Source organism: Orcinus orca, chromosome 1 (genome assembly GCF_937001465.1).
Source record: "Orcinus orca chromosome 1, mOrcOrc1.1, whole genome shotgun sequence".
In the NCBI taxonomy this organism is placed as follows: Eukaryota; Metazoa; Chordata; class Mammalia; order Artiodactyla; family Delphinidae; genus Orcinus; species Orcinus orca.
Window position 1 is genome coordinate 204100414 of NC_064559.1, and position 18376 is coordinate 204118789.

Here is an 18376-nt window from a genome sequence, read left to right on the forward strand (position 1 = left end):
GATGTCCAGAAGCAAGCGTAAAAGCAGTGGTGATGTAGCTGGTACTACTGTACTTTTCAAGGTACTGTACTGTAAGATTAAAAAGGTTTGCTTTTTTGTGTTTGTTATGTATTATTTGTGTGAAAAGTATTATAAACCTATTACAGTACAGTACTATATAGCCGATCGTGTTAGCTGGGTACCTAAGCTAACTCTGTTGGATTTAGGAACAAATTGGACTTACGAACGCACTCTCGGAATGGAACTTGTTCTGAATGTAGGGGACTTACTGTATTTACTCATGGCAAAGTTTTCCTTTCACACATCAAAGCAGCCTTTTCAGTCTCCCAGAAATTCACCTAACTAGACTATTATCCATGCCACGTATCTCTGCTGTGTTCATGAGGACATACCGTCAAATGCCCAGCAGAAACCCAAATGTCCTCTATCTGCTGCACGTTCCCAATCTATCAGCAGTGACCTGCTCGAGAAAAATGAAAGTAGGAAACGACAGAAGGAAACAAGGTTAATCTGCCCTGCCTGGCTCTTGGCAAATCCCTACTGTCTCTCCTAAGGGCTCATCAAATCTGGTCAAACTCACCGCCAAAGATCAGGTGCCCCACCCCCTCCCCACTGAATGTGCCCGCGCTGGTCTCCTGAGGTTTATGAATCAGAGTTCACAAGCAGACGATGAGGCAAGCAGCAGGAGAGAGCACAGGGAAATGGGAAGCCAGACCACTGATAAGCATTTTCCTTTTTTAATCAAAAAAATTTGTTTATTAACAAGTCTAAAGAAAACCTTCATTGAATCAGGGGATGTAATACAAATTATAGTGACCTGCATATAAAACCTGGCATCAAATTTGGCCTTTTAGAAAGATTTATATATAAAAATATGCATTAAAACCTGCACCAGGGACTTCCCTGGTGGGGCAGTAGTTGAGAGTCCGCCTGCCGATGCAGGGGACACGGGTTCGTGCCCCGGTCCGGGAGGAGCCCACATGCCGCGGAGCGGCTGGGCCCGTGAGCCATGCCCGCTGAGCCTGAGCATCCGGAGCCTGTGCTCCACAACGGGAGAGGCCACAACAGTGAGAGGCCCGCATACCGCAAAAACAAAAACAAAAACAAAAAAAACCCTGCACCAGAACATAGTGCAGAGGCTAACTGACACCCCCGAAGGGAGGGCTTACCAAGGTGGTCTGGTCTGTGGACGCAGGGAGCTCTCAGTCCGACGGCCTCAGGGGTGAGCCTTATGTGACAATGGCCTGCTGGGAAGGAGCCCGAAAAGCTTGTCTCTTTGAAGGCAGGACTCCTGTGAGCACCAAAATGCCACTAGCCTGGCATAAAACAAAAATGGTGCTGGGAGAAGACAGCCAGGAGAGAGGGCTGTCCTCCTTTTCCTCATTACGGGGCTCTGACCGCTATTTGGAGATTCTGAAACTCTACAGACAAACCACCTGTAACTTTACAGGAACTTCTGCAATTTCCAAATATGTTTTTTCCAAGTAAGCTGCCCAATTCTAACTCAAGGAGCCAAATCATAAGTGGCCTGATTTTAAGGATTAAGAGCTAGTTCTGATGTCATTTTCTGCAGGCCAAGACCCTGAAATGCCTATCAGAATGGCTATAATCACAACAGAAAAGCATGATGACGATGGTCTCAATCTATTTTGGTCTTGGACCCAATGCAACCAAGCAATTCTAGCCCAGAAGTTATACTTCACAGACACTGAAACAAGAGGCAGCTTTGATCAATGCTGGAATTCCCCCATCCTGGGTACAAACTATCTCTGCACAAGGCAACTGAAGCCTTTGGGAAAAGCCGGGTCAGTATTGTATATCTGTCCTCAAGGAGGAGGATGCAGTGTCCTCACTGATGAGCCTGTCATTTTCGCTGAACAGGGTCAGGACTGTTTGACCATTGGCTTATTCACTCATGGAGGAGCTGCTGTCCTTGGTCTGCTCTTCCTCTGGTTCTGTGGACAGGGGCAACCATCCCTGACTCAGTTGCTAAGCTGCTGCCCAAACAGCAGGGCTCCACGGATGGGAGACACACAAATGGGGACCTGAAAGAAATGGAGGGCGGGCATAGGGGAGTGCGAGGAAACACGATGGGGGCAGGCGAAGAAGCAGCCTTGTGGGCCTTCAGTAGTCGGCAAGGACAGCCAGGGCCTTAACAACTTCAGAGCGCTGCGAGTTACTGAAAGGGCTGGGAGTCCTTCCTGTCATGCCAGTGGGCTCTACAAGGGGAAACCAGCCGCCCTACCAGTTTCTATCCAAAAGCAGAGTGATTTTCTCAGCTGCCTCCAAGGTGTTATTTTTTTGTGTTTCTGTTTTTTCCTTCCAAGCCCTCTGCTCCACTGTCCTGCTGCAGGGTGATCTGATGCTTTTCCTCAACTGTGGCAATAAGTGAAGTGAGGACAAAAGGGTCTGAATCACAATTCAGGCAAAAAGCCTAGAGCCCAGTCGGGCTGTTAATGAGGGACTTTCTCTCTCCAGGTAGTGTAAAACCAGACCAAAACAGCAGAGGACACTTGGCCCAGTTACTATGGCTCTTTCAGGACAGGAGGCCAGTCTGCGCGGTTCCTTCACCAAGTCTTAGGGCATCGTAGCCCACTAAAAGTGACCTGACATCACCCTCTAGTGGAAATTATAAATAAAACAAGGGCCATGCGTCCAATTTACCTCGTTCTGACACCAGAGTGGTTTCAAGAGTCCCCGTAAAACGGAATAAAATAACAAAAACAAAACATTCTCTTTAAGAATGTAATAATAAAAAAAGGTGGGCGTTCACAAGCCATCCTTCAGCCCCTCACTGCCAAATCACCTTCCCTCCTCAGACACTCTGCCTTCAACACATTCTGAGAAAGGGGGGACATGTTGTGGCGTGCGGCTACTGGTCCCCTTAGAGTTTGGGCAGACTGCCTGCCGGTGCCAGAATGATGCTGGAAACGTAGAAGAGGCCCAGCAGAAGGTTGAGTTTGGCAGTCCTCTGGGGCAGTTTGTTGAAAGTCTGGCTTCGGAACTGTCTCTCAAGGGAAAAGGCCATGGGAATGGTGAGCAGGGGCAGCGCCAGGCTGATGCTGCAGTGCACAGCCAGGATGCTGAAGATCAGGTAGGGCAGGAAGAGCAGCGTGTTGTAGAGCACGTAGGAGAGAGTGGGGCCAATGAGGATGGCGAGCGTGACGATGCCAGCCTCCCGGTCGGACTCCATGTCCCTGGTATTGTTGGAATGGAGGATGGCCTCGGTGCTAAGGGCGAGGGGGATGGCGTAGACCAGCGGGAAGACCGCCAGGGACCCCACCTGGACGGCGTAGGCGAACATCACAGCCAGCGGGCCAAAAGTGATGAGGATGATGAGGTCTCCCAGAGCCAGGTACTTGAATCCAATTCCTAGGCCAGAAAACACAGAGAGCTGCTGTGAGATCAGGGGCTGGAAACCGCGGCAGTCAAAAGGCAGGCTGCTGTGGCTGCACGGGGCATATTCTTAGGCTGTGAAGCGGGGCAGTGGTTGCACTCCCCTCCCCTCCAGAGCAAAATCTGACTTTTTTCTCCAGTGGCACAGAGGGACAGAGAAGACTAATCGTTTAGCACCCAGTTCAGTCTCAGAGTCATCCCCGAGTTTTCCTTCCTGCTGTCCCCCAACAAAGCCCTGCCACAAAGAGCGGGGGCCTCCCAAACTAGTGGCTACCAGTGGGGAAGAGGGTAGAGGGGCAAAACAGGGGTGGGAAGTGGGAGGTACAAACTACTGGGTGTAAGATGGGCTCAAGGATGTGTTGTACAACTCGGGGAATACAGCCAGTATTTTGTAATAAATGTAAGTGGAAGGTAACCTTTAAAAACTGTATAAAAAATTGAAAAAAGTTGAAAAAAAGAAAAAAGAGCAGGGGGTTCCAAGTCACAGACAGTTCAACGGGAGAGCCCGTGAAGGATCTCACAGGTCTTACGGTCCAGGGCTTGCGTTTCTTTCATCCTCCACCAACCCCTGCAAGACACTGCTTCTGTCAGGAATGCCCTGAGATCAGCCCCTCACGGAATATCCACCCCAGCCTCTTACTTTTCAGCCACAACCTCTGGAAGCATCTTCTGGTTCTGAGAATCTCGTTAATCTCAGTGAAAGTTCAGGGTTCCCAAACTCCACACAGAGCAACTTTCACCCACATAATGAGTAAAACAGCTAAGACAGGGAACTTACAACACTGCTTCCCCTCTCTGGTGCCCATGGAGTTACAACACTAAATAATCCCTAACTTCTCCTCCCATACTGCTAATCTACTTCAAATCCTGTCTAATCCCCATCTTTCAAACTGGCCCAGTTTCTCCATCCCCAAATCCACGTCAAAGTCATCTCATGCCTGGAATACGGCAACACCCTCCCAACCGATCCCTCAGCTTCTGTTCTCATAACCACCTCCCCTCCCCATTCCTAATCACGTCTCCGCGATGCAGCCAACATGATCCTCTCAAAATACTAAGCCAGTCATGCCCCTCCCCCAACATACACCTGAAAACCCTTATCAACAAGTTGTCCTCCGGATAAAAGAGCCCCAGATCTTCCACCTAGCTCACCTCTGGCCCTGCCCTGCCTCCCTCCTGCCTGACTTTGAGCCCACCTCCCCTCGCCACACATACTTCTTTCAGTTCCTCAGGGCCTCCAGACACTCCCCCAACCCCGACTCCTTGCCTGGCTAACTTCTACTCATCCTTCAAGACTTTAAAGACCATTCCTCAAGGCAGCCTTCCTCAGCCCTAGACCACATTTGGTTCCCCTTGCAGTGTGCCTCACAGCACCCTGACTTCCACTTTCATAAACTCCATCACACTTCTAGTTTTTTTTTTTTTTTGACCGCACTGTGCGGCAGGCGGGATCTTAGTTCCCCGACCAGGGATGGAACCCGTGCCCCCTGCAGTGGAAGCTCAGAGTCCTAACCGCTGGACCACCAGGGAATTCCCACACTTCTAATTCTTCATCTCTGTCTCTCCCACTAACCTGTAGGTTTCAGTGAGGGCAGGGCCTTGTGTCTGGCCAGTTAACAGCTGGCTCCCCAGTACTTGACACAAAGGATGAGCTGAACCCAGAGCTACAGTAACAAGCACCTGGAATTTGGAACCAAGGTCATGAAAAATGTCCCACTTGGATTGAAACCGGCAAAGCAGCACAGAAAGGGTGAGAGACACCCACTCAAAGAGGTGATCCACACATATATTGCTACGGAAGCTTGGGAAACCTCTGATCTAATCAAGCTACCAAGGCATGGCCTCGGGATCAGAAAATTTAAAAAAAAAGCTATTCGGTCATCAATTGCATTTTAAACAGCCTAAAACGATAAGGGACAATGATCTGTAAACGATCTAAAAGCGTGGTAGCCAAAGAACAAGATGCAGCCCAAGTTCACCTCCACACCGAGTGGCTGGGATTCTTTAGTGCTAAATGACCACCCTTGATTCTTTGGAAGGAAGCATCTCCAGGAAAGGGTATAACAGGCATGGCCCCTGTACCCCCAACACACAGCAAACTAATTCTGTACCCCCCAGGCAGTGTTTTGATAAATAATTTGGTTGTCTGAGGACATGCCCTCCAGGAGGAAGGTCTCTGAAGCAGCACCTCGGCTCCAATTCTAAATTAGGAAATCGATGTCTTGTGCGGTATCTCACACGTTTAGGCAACTACCCCTGCCCAAGGAAGATGCGAGGCAGGAATGCTCCCAGCACCAATCTAGCAAATTTCTCCACCAGCTGTCTGCTCTTCTTCTGCATTTTTTCTCAGATCTCCAAGCAGACTTCGGGGCTCTTGACCTCTGGCAAGAGTACCCAAGAACACCACCTTAGATCGCCTGGCATAAAACAACGTAAGCAAAGCTTCTTGAGGTTATCTGACACCAGAAAACGACAAAGCCCTTGAGCAGAAAGCCCTGTTTCCTGAGCGTCCGACCCAAGGCTCATGTGCTCCACCTGATTCAGAGATGTGGCCCACCTGGGAGTTTCCTTTTAGGCACTCCCCTCCTCCCAACACCGTTTTCCACATGAGCCAGCACAGTGAAACACTGGGCCAGTTCTCCACACAGCGGCCAGAATGAATTTCTTAACACATAAATCAAAATGTTGGCATCAAAAAGATGTGGAGTAAATGGAACTCTCACGCCTCGCTGGTGGGGAGGTAAAAGCAGTAGAACCACTTCAGAAAACACTTTGGCAGCTTCTCATAAAGTTAAATATCATCTGCCCTATGACCCAGTAATGCGATTCCTAGGCATTTACCCAAGAAAAATGAAAACAAATATCCACAGAAGACTTGAATATGAATGTTCAGTCGTAATAGCCAAAATATGGAAATAATCCAAAAGTCACTGAACAGGATAATGGATAAACAAATTGTGGTACGTCCATACAATGGCTACCTCTCAGTGATACAAAGGAACTACTGATATACATGACAACACAATGAAACTCAAAAACAGGCACAAGAATTCATACTGAATGATTCCATTTACATGATGTTCTAGACCACGCAACAGTGGTGGCCTCTAGATGGGGTGGGAAGAGTGGGGTTGACAGGGAAAAAGCACAAGGAAGCTTTTGGGGGTGACAGAAATGTTCTGTATTACGGTAGGGGTATGGGTTATACAGCTGTATGTAATTGTCAAAATTCATCAAACTATAACGCTTAAGATCCATGCATTTCACCATACGTCAACTATATATCGATAAAAGTCAACGTTAAAAAAAAACATAAATCAGATTATGTCATTACCCTGCTCAACACATTTCAGTGTCTCCCCATTTGTTCATTCAATAAATATTAAGTACTGACTACTTGCCAGGCACTGTTCTGGGCATGATGGAGAGAACAAAGAGACTAAAATCCCTACCCCCAGGGAGTTTACAGTCTAAAGGGGAAGATAATTAACAAAGTAAGTACTTTATGTGGTTAGAATGTAATATGTGCTATGAAGAAAAAGCAGAGGAGAGCAATAGGGAAGGCACTGTAGGGGAGACACAGGGTGTGTGTGTGATTTTATTTTATTTTTTTCAGCTGCTGCAGAAAAAAATTGTTACTGTTTTGTAATTTTAAATAGGGTAAAAGCTGACATTAGAGCAAATGGGTGGCAGTTAGAAAGCAAATCATACACACAGATGGGGGAAGAGCGTTCTAAACAGAGGAAACAGCATCTCAAAGGACCTGAGGCAGGAGCATGCCTGGCGTGTTCCAGAAACAGCTAGCAGGGCAGTGTGGCTGGAGCATGGTGAAGAGGAGAGCAGGTCAGAGAGTTGTGGGGAATTGCAGGTGGAGCAGATAATGTCAGGCCCTGGGGGTCACTGTAAAGACCCTGGCCTTTACTCTAATGAGGTGGGAGCCACTGGAGAGTTTTGAGCAGGCGACTAACACAGCTGCAGGATTACTCTGGCTGCTGATCTGGGAGCTCTGGGAAAGGGACAAGGGTGCATGCACAGAGACGGGTAAAGAATCAGCCGCAATAATTGAGGGAGATGACAGGGGTAGTGGTGGGAAGTGACGAGAAGTGGTCCAGTCCCAAGTGCATGTTAGAAGCGGAATCGCTACAATCCTGCAGCCTGTGGAACGAAAACCACATTCACAGAAAGATAGACAACATGAAAAGGCAGAGGGCTATGTACCAGATGAAGGAACAAGATAAAACCCCAGAAAAACAACTAAACGAAGTGGAGATAGGCAACCTTCCAGAAAAAGAATTCAGAATAATGATAGTCAAGATGATCCAGGACCTCGGAAAAAGAATGGAGGCAAAGATCGAGAAGGTGCAAGAAATATTTAACAAAGACCTAGAAGAATTAAAGAACAAACAAACAGAGATGAACAATACAATAACTGCAATTAAAAATACACTAGAAGGAATCAATAGCAGAATAACTGAGGCAGAAGAACGGATAAGGGACCTGGAAGACAGAATGATGGAACTTACTGCTGCAGAACAGAATACAGAAAAAAGAATGAAAAGAAATGAAGACAGCCTAAGAGACCTCTGGGACATTAAACGCAACAACATTCACATTATAGGGGTTCCAGAAGGAGAAGAGAGACAGAAAGACCTGAGAAAATATTTGAAGAGATTATAGTCGAAAACTTCCCTAACATGGAAAAGGAAATAGCCACCCAAGTCCAGGAAGCACAGAGAGTCCCATACGGGATAAACCCAAGGAGAAACACGCTGAGGCACATAGTAATCAAATTGGCAAAAATTAAAGACAAAGAAAAATTATTGAAAGCAGCAAGGGAAAAATGACAAATAACATACAAGGGAACTCCCATAAGGTTAACAGCTGATTTCTCAGAAACTCTACAAGCTAGAAGGGAGTGGCATGACATATTTACAGTGATGAAAGGGAAGAACCTACAACCAAGATTACTCTACCCGGCAAGGATCTCATTCAGATTCGATGGAGAAATCAAAAGCTTTACAGACAAGCAAAAGCTAAAAGAATTCAGCACCACCAAACCAGCTCTACAACAAATGCTACAGGAACTTCTCTAAGTGGGAAACACAAGAGAAGAAAAGGTCCTACAAAAACAAACCCAAAACAATTAAGAAAATGGTAATAGGAACATACATATCGATAATTACCTTAAACGTGAATGGATTAAATGCTCCAACCAAAAGACACAGGCTCACTGAATGGATACAAAAACAAGACCCATATATATGCTGTCTACAGGAGAACCACTTCAGACCTAGGGACACATACAGACTGAGGGATGGAAAAAGATATTCCATGCAAATGGAAATCAAAAGAAAGCTAGAGTAGCAATACTCATATCAGATAAAATAGAGTTTAAAATAAAGAATGTTACAAGAGACAAGGAAGGACACTACATAATGATCAAGGGATCAATCCAAGAAGAAGATATAACAATTATAAATATATATGCACCCAACATAGGAGCACCTCAATACTAAAGGCAACTGCAAACAGCTATAAAAGAGGAAATCGACAGTAACACAATAATAGTGGGGGACTTTAACACTTCACTTACACCAATGGACAGATCATCCAAACAGAAAATTAATAAGGAAACACAAGCTTTCAATGACACAATAGACCAGATAGATTTAATTGATATTTATAGGACATTCCATCCAAAAACAGCAGAATACACTTTCTTCTCAAGGGCGCATGGAACATTCTCCAGGATAGATCACATCTTGGGTCACAGATCAAGTCTCAGTAAATTTAAGAAAAGTGAAATCATATCAAGCATCTTTTCTGACCACAACGCTATGAGATAAGAAATTAATTACAGGGAAAAAAACGTAAAAAACACAAACACCTGGAGGCTAAACAATACGTTACTAAATAACCAACAGATCCCTGAAGAATTCAAAGAGGAAATCAAAAAATACCTAGACACAAATGGCAATGAAAACAGGATGATCCAAAACCTATGGGATGCAGCAAAAGCAGTTCTAAGAGGGAAGTTTAGAGCAATACAATCCTACCTCAAGAAACAACAAACATCTCAAATAAACAATCTAATCTCACACCTAAAGGAACTAGAGAAAGAAGAACAAACAAAACCCAAAGTTAGTAGAAGGAAAGAAATCATAAAGATCAGAGCAGAAATAAATGAAATAGAAACAAAGAAAACAATTGCAAAGATCAATAAAACTAAGAGCTGGTTCTTTGAGAAGATAAACAAAATGGATAAACCATTAGCGAGACTCATCAAGAAAAAGAGGAAGAGGACTCAAATCAATAAAACTAGAAATGAAAAAGGAGAAGTTACAACAGACACCACAGAAATACAAAGCATCCTAAGAAACTACCACTCTCTTAGTAGAGAGACTAAGCAACTCTATGCCAATAAAACGGACAACCTGGAAGAAATGGAGAAATTCTTAGAAAGGTATAACCTTCCAAGACTGAACCAGGAAGAAATAGAAAATATGAACAGACCAATCACAAGTAATGAAATTGAAACTGTGATTAAAAATCTTCCAACAAACAAAAGTCCAGGACCAGATGGCTTCACAGGTGAATTCTATCAAACATTTAGAGAAGAGCTAACATGCATCCTTCTCAAACTCTTCTAAAAAACTGCAGAGGAAGGAACACTCCCAAACTCATTCTATGAGGCCACCATCACCCTGATACCAAAACCAGACAAAGATACTACAAAAAAAGAAAATTACAGACCAATATCACTCATGAATATAGATGCAAAAATCCTCAAAATACTAGCAAACAGAATCCAACAACACATTAAAAGGATCATATGCCATGATGAAGTGGGAGTTATCCCAGGGATGCAAGGATTCTTCAATATATGCAAATCAATCAATGTGAGACACCATATTAACAAACTGAAGAAGAAAAACCATATGATCATCTCAATAGATGCAGAAAAAGCTTTTGACAAAATTCAACACCCATTTATGATAAAAATTCTCCAGAAAGTGGGCAAAGAGGGGACCTACCTCAACATAATAAAGGCCATATATGACAAACGCACAGCAAACATTATTGTCAATGGTGAAAAACTGAAAGCATTTCCTCTAAGATCAGGAACAAGACAAGGATGTCCACTCTACCACTATTATTCAACATAGTGTTGGAAGTCCTAGCCACGGCAATCAGAGAAGAAAAAGAAATAAAAAGAATACAAATTGGAAAAGAAGAAGTAAAACTGTCACTGTTTGCAGATGACATGATACTACACGTAAAGAACCCTAAAGATGCCACCAGAAAACTACTAGAGCTAATGAATGAATTTGGTAAAGTTGCAGGATACAAAATTAATGCACAGAAATCTCTTGCGTTCCTACACACTAATGATGAAAAATCTGAAAGAGAAATTAAGGAAACACTCCCATTTACCACTGCAACAAAAAGAATAAAATACCTAGCAATAAACCTACCTAGGGAGAGAAAAGACCTGTATGCAAAAAACTATAAGACACTGATGAAAGAAATTAAAGATGATACCAACAGATGGAGAGATATACCATGTTCTTGGATTGGAAGAATCAATATTGTGAAAATGACTATACTACTCAAAGCAATCTACAGATTCAATGCAATCCCTATCAAATTACCAATGGCATTTTTTACAGAACTGGAACAAAAAATCTCAAAATTTGTATGGAGACACAAAAGACCGCGAATAACCAAAGCGGTCTTGAGGGGAAAAAACGGAGCTGGAGGAATCAGACTCCCTGACTTCAGACTATACTACAAAGCTACAGTAATCAAGACAATATGGTACTGGCACAAAAACAGAAACACAGATCAATGGAACAGGATAGAAAGCCCAGAGATAAACCCACACACCTGTGGTTAACTAATTTATGACAAAGGAGGCAAGGATATACAATGGAGAAAACACAGTCTCTTCAATAATTGGTGCTGGGAAAACTGGACAGCTACATGTAAAAGAATGAAATTGGAACACTCCCTAACACCATACACGAAAATAAACTCAAAATGGATTAGAGACCTAAATGTAAGACCGGACACTATAAAACTCTTAGAGGGAAACATAGGAAGAACCCTCTTTGACATAAATCACAGCAAGATCTTTTTTGATCCACCTCCTAGAGCAATGGAAATAAAAACAAAAATAAACAAATGGGACCTAATGAAACTTAAAAGCATTTGCACAGCAAAGGAAACTACAAACAAGACGAAAAGACAACCCTCAGAATGGGAGAAAATTTTTGCAAACGAGTCAACGGACAAAGGATTAATCTCCAAAATATATAAACAGCTCATCCAACTCAATATTAAAAAATCAAACAACCTAATCCAAAAATGGGCAGAAGCCCTAAATAGACATCTCTCCATACAGATGGCCAACAAGCACATGAAAAGCTGCTCAACATCACTGATTATTAGAGAAATGCAAATCAAAACACAATGAGGGATCACCTCACACCAGTTAGAATGGGCATCATCAGAAAATCTACAAACAACAAATGCTGGAGAGGGTGTGGAGAAAAGGGAACCCTCTGGCACTGTTGGTGGGAATGTAAACTGATACAGCCACTATGGAGCAGTATGGAGGTTCCTTAAAAAACTAAAATTAGAGTAAAGCTGTCACTGTTTGCAGATGACATGATACTACACATAGAGAATCCTAAAGATGCTACCAGAAAACTACTAGAGCTAATCAATGAATTTGGTAAAGTAGCAGGATACAAAAATTAATGCACAGAAATCTCTGGCATTCCTATATACTAATGACGAAAAATCTGAAAGTGAAATCAAGAAAACACTCCCATTTACCATTGCAACAAAAAGAATAAAATATCTAGGAATAAACCTACCTAAGGAGACAAAAGACCTGTATGCAGAAAATTATAAGACACTGATGAAAGAAATTAAAGATGATACAAATAGATGGAGAGATATACCATGTTCTTGGATTGGAAGAATCAACATTGTGAAAATGACTCTACTACCCAAAGCAATCTATAGATTCAATGCAATCCCTATCAAACTACCACTGGCATTTTTCACAGAACTAGAACAAAAAATTTCGCAATTTGTATGGAAACACAAAAGACCCCGAATAGCCAAAGCAATCTTGAGAACGAAAAAAGGAGCTGGAGGAATCAGGCTTCCTGACTTCAGACTATACTACAAAGCTACAGTAATCAAGACAGTATGGTACTGGCACAAAAACAGAAAGATAGGTCAATGGAACAGGATAGAAAGGCCAGAGATAAACCCACGCACATATGGACACCTTATCTTTGATAAAGGTGGCAGGAATGTACAGTGGAGAAAGGACAGCCTCTTCAATAAGTGGTGCTGGGAAAACTGGACAGGTACATGTAAAAGTATGAGATTAGATCACTCCCTAACACCATACACAAAAATAAGCTCAAAATGGATTAAAGACCTAAATGTAAGGCCAGAAACTATCAAACTCTTAGAGGAAAACATAGGCAGAACACTCTATGACATAAATCACAGAAAGATCCTTTCTGACCCACCTCCTAGAGTAATGGAAATAAAAACAAAAATAAACAAATGGGACCTAATGAAACTTCAAAGCTTTTGCACAGCAAAGGAAACCATAAACAAGACCAAAAGACAACCCTCAGAATGGGAGACAATATTTGCAAATGAAGCAACCAACAAAGGATTAATCTCCAAAATTTACAAGCAGCTCATGCAGCTCAATAACAAAAAAACAAACAACCCAATCCAAAAATGGGCAGAAGACCTAAATAGACATTTCTCCAAAGAAGATATACAGACTGCCAACAAACACATGAAAGAATGTTCAACATCATTAATCATTAGAGAAATGCAAATCAAAACTACAATGAGATATCATCTCACACCAGTCAGAATGGCCATCATCAAAAAATCTAGAAACAATAAATGTTGGAGAGCATGTGGAGAAAAGGGAACACTCTTGCACTGCTGGTGGGAATGTGAATTGGTTCAGCCACTATGGAGAACAGTATGGAGGTTCCTTAAAAAACTACAAATAGAACTACCATACGACCCAGCAATCCCACTACTGGGCATATACCCTGAGAAAACCAAAATTCAAAAAGAGTCATGTACCAAAATGTTCATTGCAGCTCTATTTACAATAGCCCGGAGATGGAAACAACCTAAGTGCCCATCATCGGATGAATGGATAAAGAAGATGTGGCACATATATACAATGGAATATTACTCAGCCATAAAAAGAAACGAAATTGAGTTATCTGTAATGAGGTGGATAGACCTAGAGTCTGTCATACAGAGTGAAGTAAGTCAGAAAGAAAAAGACAAATACCGTATGCTAACACATATATATGGAATTTAAGAAAAAAAATGTCATGAAGAACCTAGGAGTAAGACAGGAATAAAGATGCAGACCTACTGGAGAACGGACTTGAGGTTATGGGGAGGGGGAAGGGTGAGCTGTGACAGGGCAAGAGAGAGTCATGGACATATACACACTAACAAACGTAGTAAGGTAGATAGCTAGTGGGAAGCAGCCGCATGGCACAGGGATATTGGCTCGGTGCTTTGTGACAGCCTGGAGGGGTGGGATAGGGAGGGTGGGAGGGAGGGAGACGCAAGAGGGAAGACATATGGGAATATATGTATATGTATAACTGATTCACTTTGTTATAAAGCAGAAACTAACACACCATTGTAAAGCAATTATACCTCAATAAAGTTGTTAAAAAATAAAAAAAAAAAAACTAAAATTAGAATTACCATATGACCCAGCAATCCCACTATTGGGCATATACCCAGAGGAAACCATAATTCAAAAAGACACATGCACCCTAATTGTCATTGCAGCACTATTTACAGTAGCCAGGACATGGAAGCAACCTAAATGCCCATTGACAGACAAATGGTTGAAGAAGATGTGGTACATATATAAAATGGAATATTACTCAGTGATAAAAAGGAATGAAATTGGATCATTTGTAGAGACATGGATAGATCTAGAGACTGTCATACACAGTGAAGTAAGTCAGAAAAAGAAGAACAAATATTGTATATTAATGCATATATGTGGAACCTAGGAAAATGGTACAGAAGAACAAATATTATATATTAATGCATATATGTGGAACCTAGGAAAATGGTACAGAAGAACAAATATTATATATTAATGCATATATGTGGAACCTAGGAAAATGGTACAGATGAACCGGTTTGCAGGGCAGAAACTGAGACACAGAAGTAGAGAACAAACATATGTACACCAAGGGGAGAAAGCGGCTGGGGGGTAGGGGGGGGCATGTGATGAATTGGGAGATTGGGATTGACATGTATACACTAATATGTATTAAATGGATAACTGGTAAGAACCTGCTGTATAAAAAAATAAAATTCAAAAAAAAATCTTAAAAAAAAAAAAAAGAAGTGGAGTCAACGGGACTTGCTGATGGTCTGGATGCAAGATGTGAGAAAGAAGAGTCAAGGATGATGCCCATGACCTTCAGCCTGAAGAACGAGAAGGATGGAGTTGCCATCGAGTGATATGGGGAAAGCTGAGCGTAGAGCAGATTTCTATGTGAGCAGATGAGGAATTTGGTCTCAGACGTGTCAAGCTTGAGATGCCTGTAACCTCTCAGAGAAGTTACTGAGTAAGAAGCTGGATTTGAGTTTGGGGTTTAGTGGAAAGATCTGGTCTGGAGGTAGAAATTTGTCACCAGCTTAATAGATGGCAATAGAAGACACGAGACGGGCTAAAATCCCTAAGGGAGTAAATGGAGCTAAAGAAGAGAGGTCCAAGGACTAGGCTTGGAGGTTGGGAGTGAGGCGGAACCGGCGGAGACCGAGGCCCTATGAGACAGCGCGATCTAGCCCCTGCCTGCCCCGACAGCTGCATCTCGGTCTTCCTCTTGATCACGCTGGCCTTTCAGCAGATCCTAAATGATGCCAAGTCTTACCCTACTCCAGGACATTTGCATTTGCTGTTCCTTCATCCCTGAAGGACCCAAATCAGACCCCGATTCTGCCCATGGCTGGCTCCTTATCTGTCAAGTCTTAGTTTAAGCGTCACCTTCACAGAGAGGACCTATTCCATCCACCACTACCTGATACATTCATTCTATTTCAGCACCCTGCTGATTTCCCTCAGTGAACTTTTTACAATTGGCTGCCAGGATACCATAGTCTCTTGCTTTTCTTCTTTCTCCTCCAGATGCTCCACTGCAGTTCCCTTTGCCTTCCTTCTACTCTCCCCACCTCTTAATGTTGGAGTGCCCCGGGGCTCACCCTCAGGTCTATCAACACTGCCCCGCTCCGGGATCTCCCCCCAGTCGTACAACTTTATCTACGTGCAAGACTCCCAAATGTCTCTATCTCCAGCTCAGACCTCTTCTCCGAAATCAGACTCATACCCAACTATCAATTTGACACCCCCTTGGAGATCTAATACATTAAGATGTCCAAAGTCAATTTCTCAACTTTCTCTCCACAGGCCTATCTTCAACCTTCTCTCTCTCACTAGGCATCAACACCACTATTCCAGTTACTCAGGACAAAACCTTAGAGTTATGTTTAATTTCTCTGTTTCTCTCCTGCCTCACATCCCAACTATCAGCAAACCCTGTTTACCTTCAAAATAAATTCAGAATCTGACTACGTCCCTCTCCACTACTCCCACCCTGATTCAAGCCACCAGACATCTCTTGCCTGGTTTACTCAACAGCCTCCTTCTGGGTGCTCCTGCTGCTACCCCTACCCCTCTTTATCCATTCTCAGTACCTTAGCCAGAGTGATTCTTTTAAAACATTAAGGCTTACAGCATTTTTGTGCCACCCTGCCCACCCCCCAACGAACTTCTCTTACTTTTCCTCCTTTTACTCTCTCCCTCATTCACACCCTGGACTCCATGCTATTCCTCCAACTCTTCAGGGACACGCCTACCTTTGGCAACTGCTGTTCCAAGATACTCTTCCTCCAGATATCTGCTCAGGCAACTCCCTCACCTGTCACCTCTTACAATCTTTGTTCACATGTTACCTTCTTTACGAGGCCTACCCTGATCAAACTAGTTAAAGCAGACAGCTGTGTCCTCCTTCCTTGCTCTCCTTCTTTTCCCTATAGCACTTATGTTCTTTTCAGGTACTGTAACCAAGGTACAAATTCATCCTGGCTTACCAGGAACTCTCCTGGTTTCCAAAGCCCCACATCTTAGGAACACTCACTGCTGAGCAAACCAGGATGTTGGTCATCCTACCCATAATTTACTATTTTTATTTTCTGTCTCTCCTCATGATATATAAAATCACTTCCACAAGGGCAGGGACTTGACTGCTGTGTTCACATAGAACAGAGCCTGGCACATAATAGGTGCTCAATAAATAGGGCTTAACCACCAGCCCATCACCACCTTAATCAGCCTGCTGCAAGGGATCACCTAGCAAACTAGCTGAAAATAATCAGGTGTATAATTTGAGCTTTTCAAATTTAATTACACTAAAATTTGAAACTGTGGCATTATAAGGTATGACCAACCAGTGGAAACTAGACACAAAAAATTTCCATATATAAGTTATTCCTAACAACCATAAGCCAAACCAGGAATGCTATCCCCCAAATCCACACGACCCAAACATTATAGATTTCACATAAAGTGGCCTAATTCAGAAAATAACCTTTGAGGACTTCCCTGGTGGTCTAGTGGTTAAGACTCCAGCTTCCACTCCCAGGGGGCACCGGTTGGATCCCGAGTGGGGGGAGTTCCGCAGGCCACACGGTGCGGCCAAAGAAAAAAGAAGATAACCTTTGACACCTCTCCACTAACCCTATAATTCCTATGCAAACCGCAGTTTCCAATACCTGCAACTAAGACCTGCTGCACAGCAAACAGGCCAATTCTTACCTCCTGTGTAGAGAAAGGAGCCAGACAGGCCTCCGAAGTAGATGAGAGCTAAGTGCTCCAGTTTCAGAGGGGACAGGTAGTACAGGCAAGCAGCACAGACACAGCCCAAGGTGTAGAGGAAGACTCCAAACCGGACGACATCCTGGGGCTCCAAGATTCGGTCCACCAGGGTCCTGTCATCACTCTTTTTGTGGTCAATGCCCTTGGAAAAGTCGTAGTAAGTGTTGACCAAGTTGCCAGCCCCGTGCACAGCGAGGACAGCTACGGCACAACCCACCAGTAGCCTGGGATCCAGGACGCCCTGGGATCTGTAGGCCAGGGCACTGCCCAGGGCCACCGGGGTGAGTGAGGCACTGAAGCTCCAGGGCCGCAGGGCCAGAACATAGGAGGCGCACTTCTGCCTCCACGAGCGCTGCGGCGGTCTGTCCTGCTCCGAACAGCCGTTCCCCAGCAGGTCCCTGTCCCCGACCTTGGCCGTCTCTCCTGCCTGGATGTTAACCTTCTCCCCCGGGACCTGCGAGGCCGCCATGGAGAATGCACTTGGGTGAAGTCAATGTTAAACAGTGAGCCACCCACACACAGCGTCCGCCCTGAGGCGAGGACAGGCGGGGCGGCGGACCTGACCTTCTTCGGTTCCACCCGGGGGCAGGGATAGGGAGGCGGCGGGGCCCGGGGACTGCAGCGAGTGGGCCTGGCACCCCACGAGGCCCGGCGGCACCTCCCCGACCTCCTGTCACCTGGGCGAGGACCGCTTCCAGACGCCCGCCTCGCCCTACAGCCCGAGACTGAACCGCTGCCGCCTCTACGCAGCTGCGGGAGCGACCATCTTGGGCACCCGCCACTGTAGGCCCGCCGGGAAACAGGGACCGGCTGCGCGGGCCTGGGCCGGGGCGGGGTTGAGGGCGGGACCAGGCTGAGGGCGGGGCCGGGGCTTGGGGCGGGGGCGGGGCCGGGACAGTGCAGCGACCCAGCGGTCCAGCCCTTCCTCACCCCGACGGTCCGCGAGTGGCAGTTGCTCCCGCACTTGCTGGAAACAGCCTCACTTAGTATCTCAAGAAGGGCCAC

The 18376-nt window shown here is 44.5% G+C and overlaps 1 protein-coding gene across 1 annotated transcript; it reads right to left on the reverse strand.

Moving 5' to 3' along the window:
- Positions 1–2715: 2715 nt before the first annotated feature.
- UBIAD1 (UbiA prenyltransferase domain containing 1) lies at positions 2716–18190 on the reverse strand. The gene is made up of 2 exons (XM_004272389.3): positions 17312–18190; positions 2716–3372 (listed from the first exon to the last, which is right to left on the reverse strand). The coding sequence occupies exons 1-2, from the start codon at positions 17838–17840 to the stop codon at positions 2885–2887; spliced, it is 1017 nt and encodes a 338-aa protein (XP_004272437.1). The 5' UTR covers positions 17841–18190; the 3' UTR covers positions 2716–2884.
- Between the last annotated feature and the right edge of the window lie 186 nt (positions 18191–18376).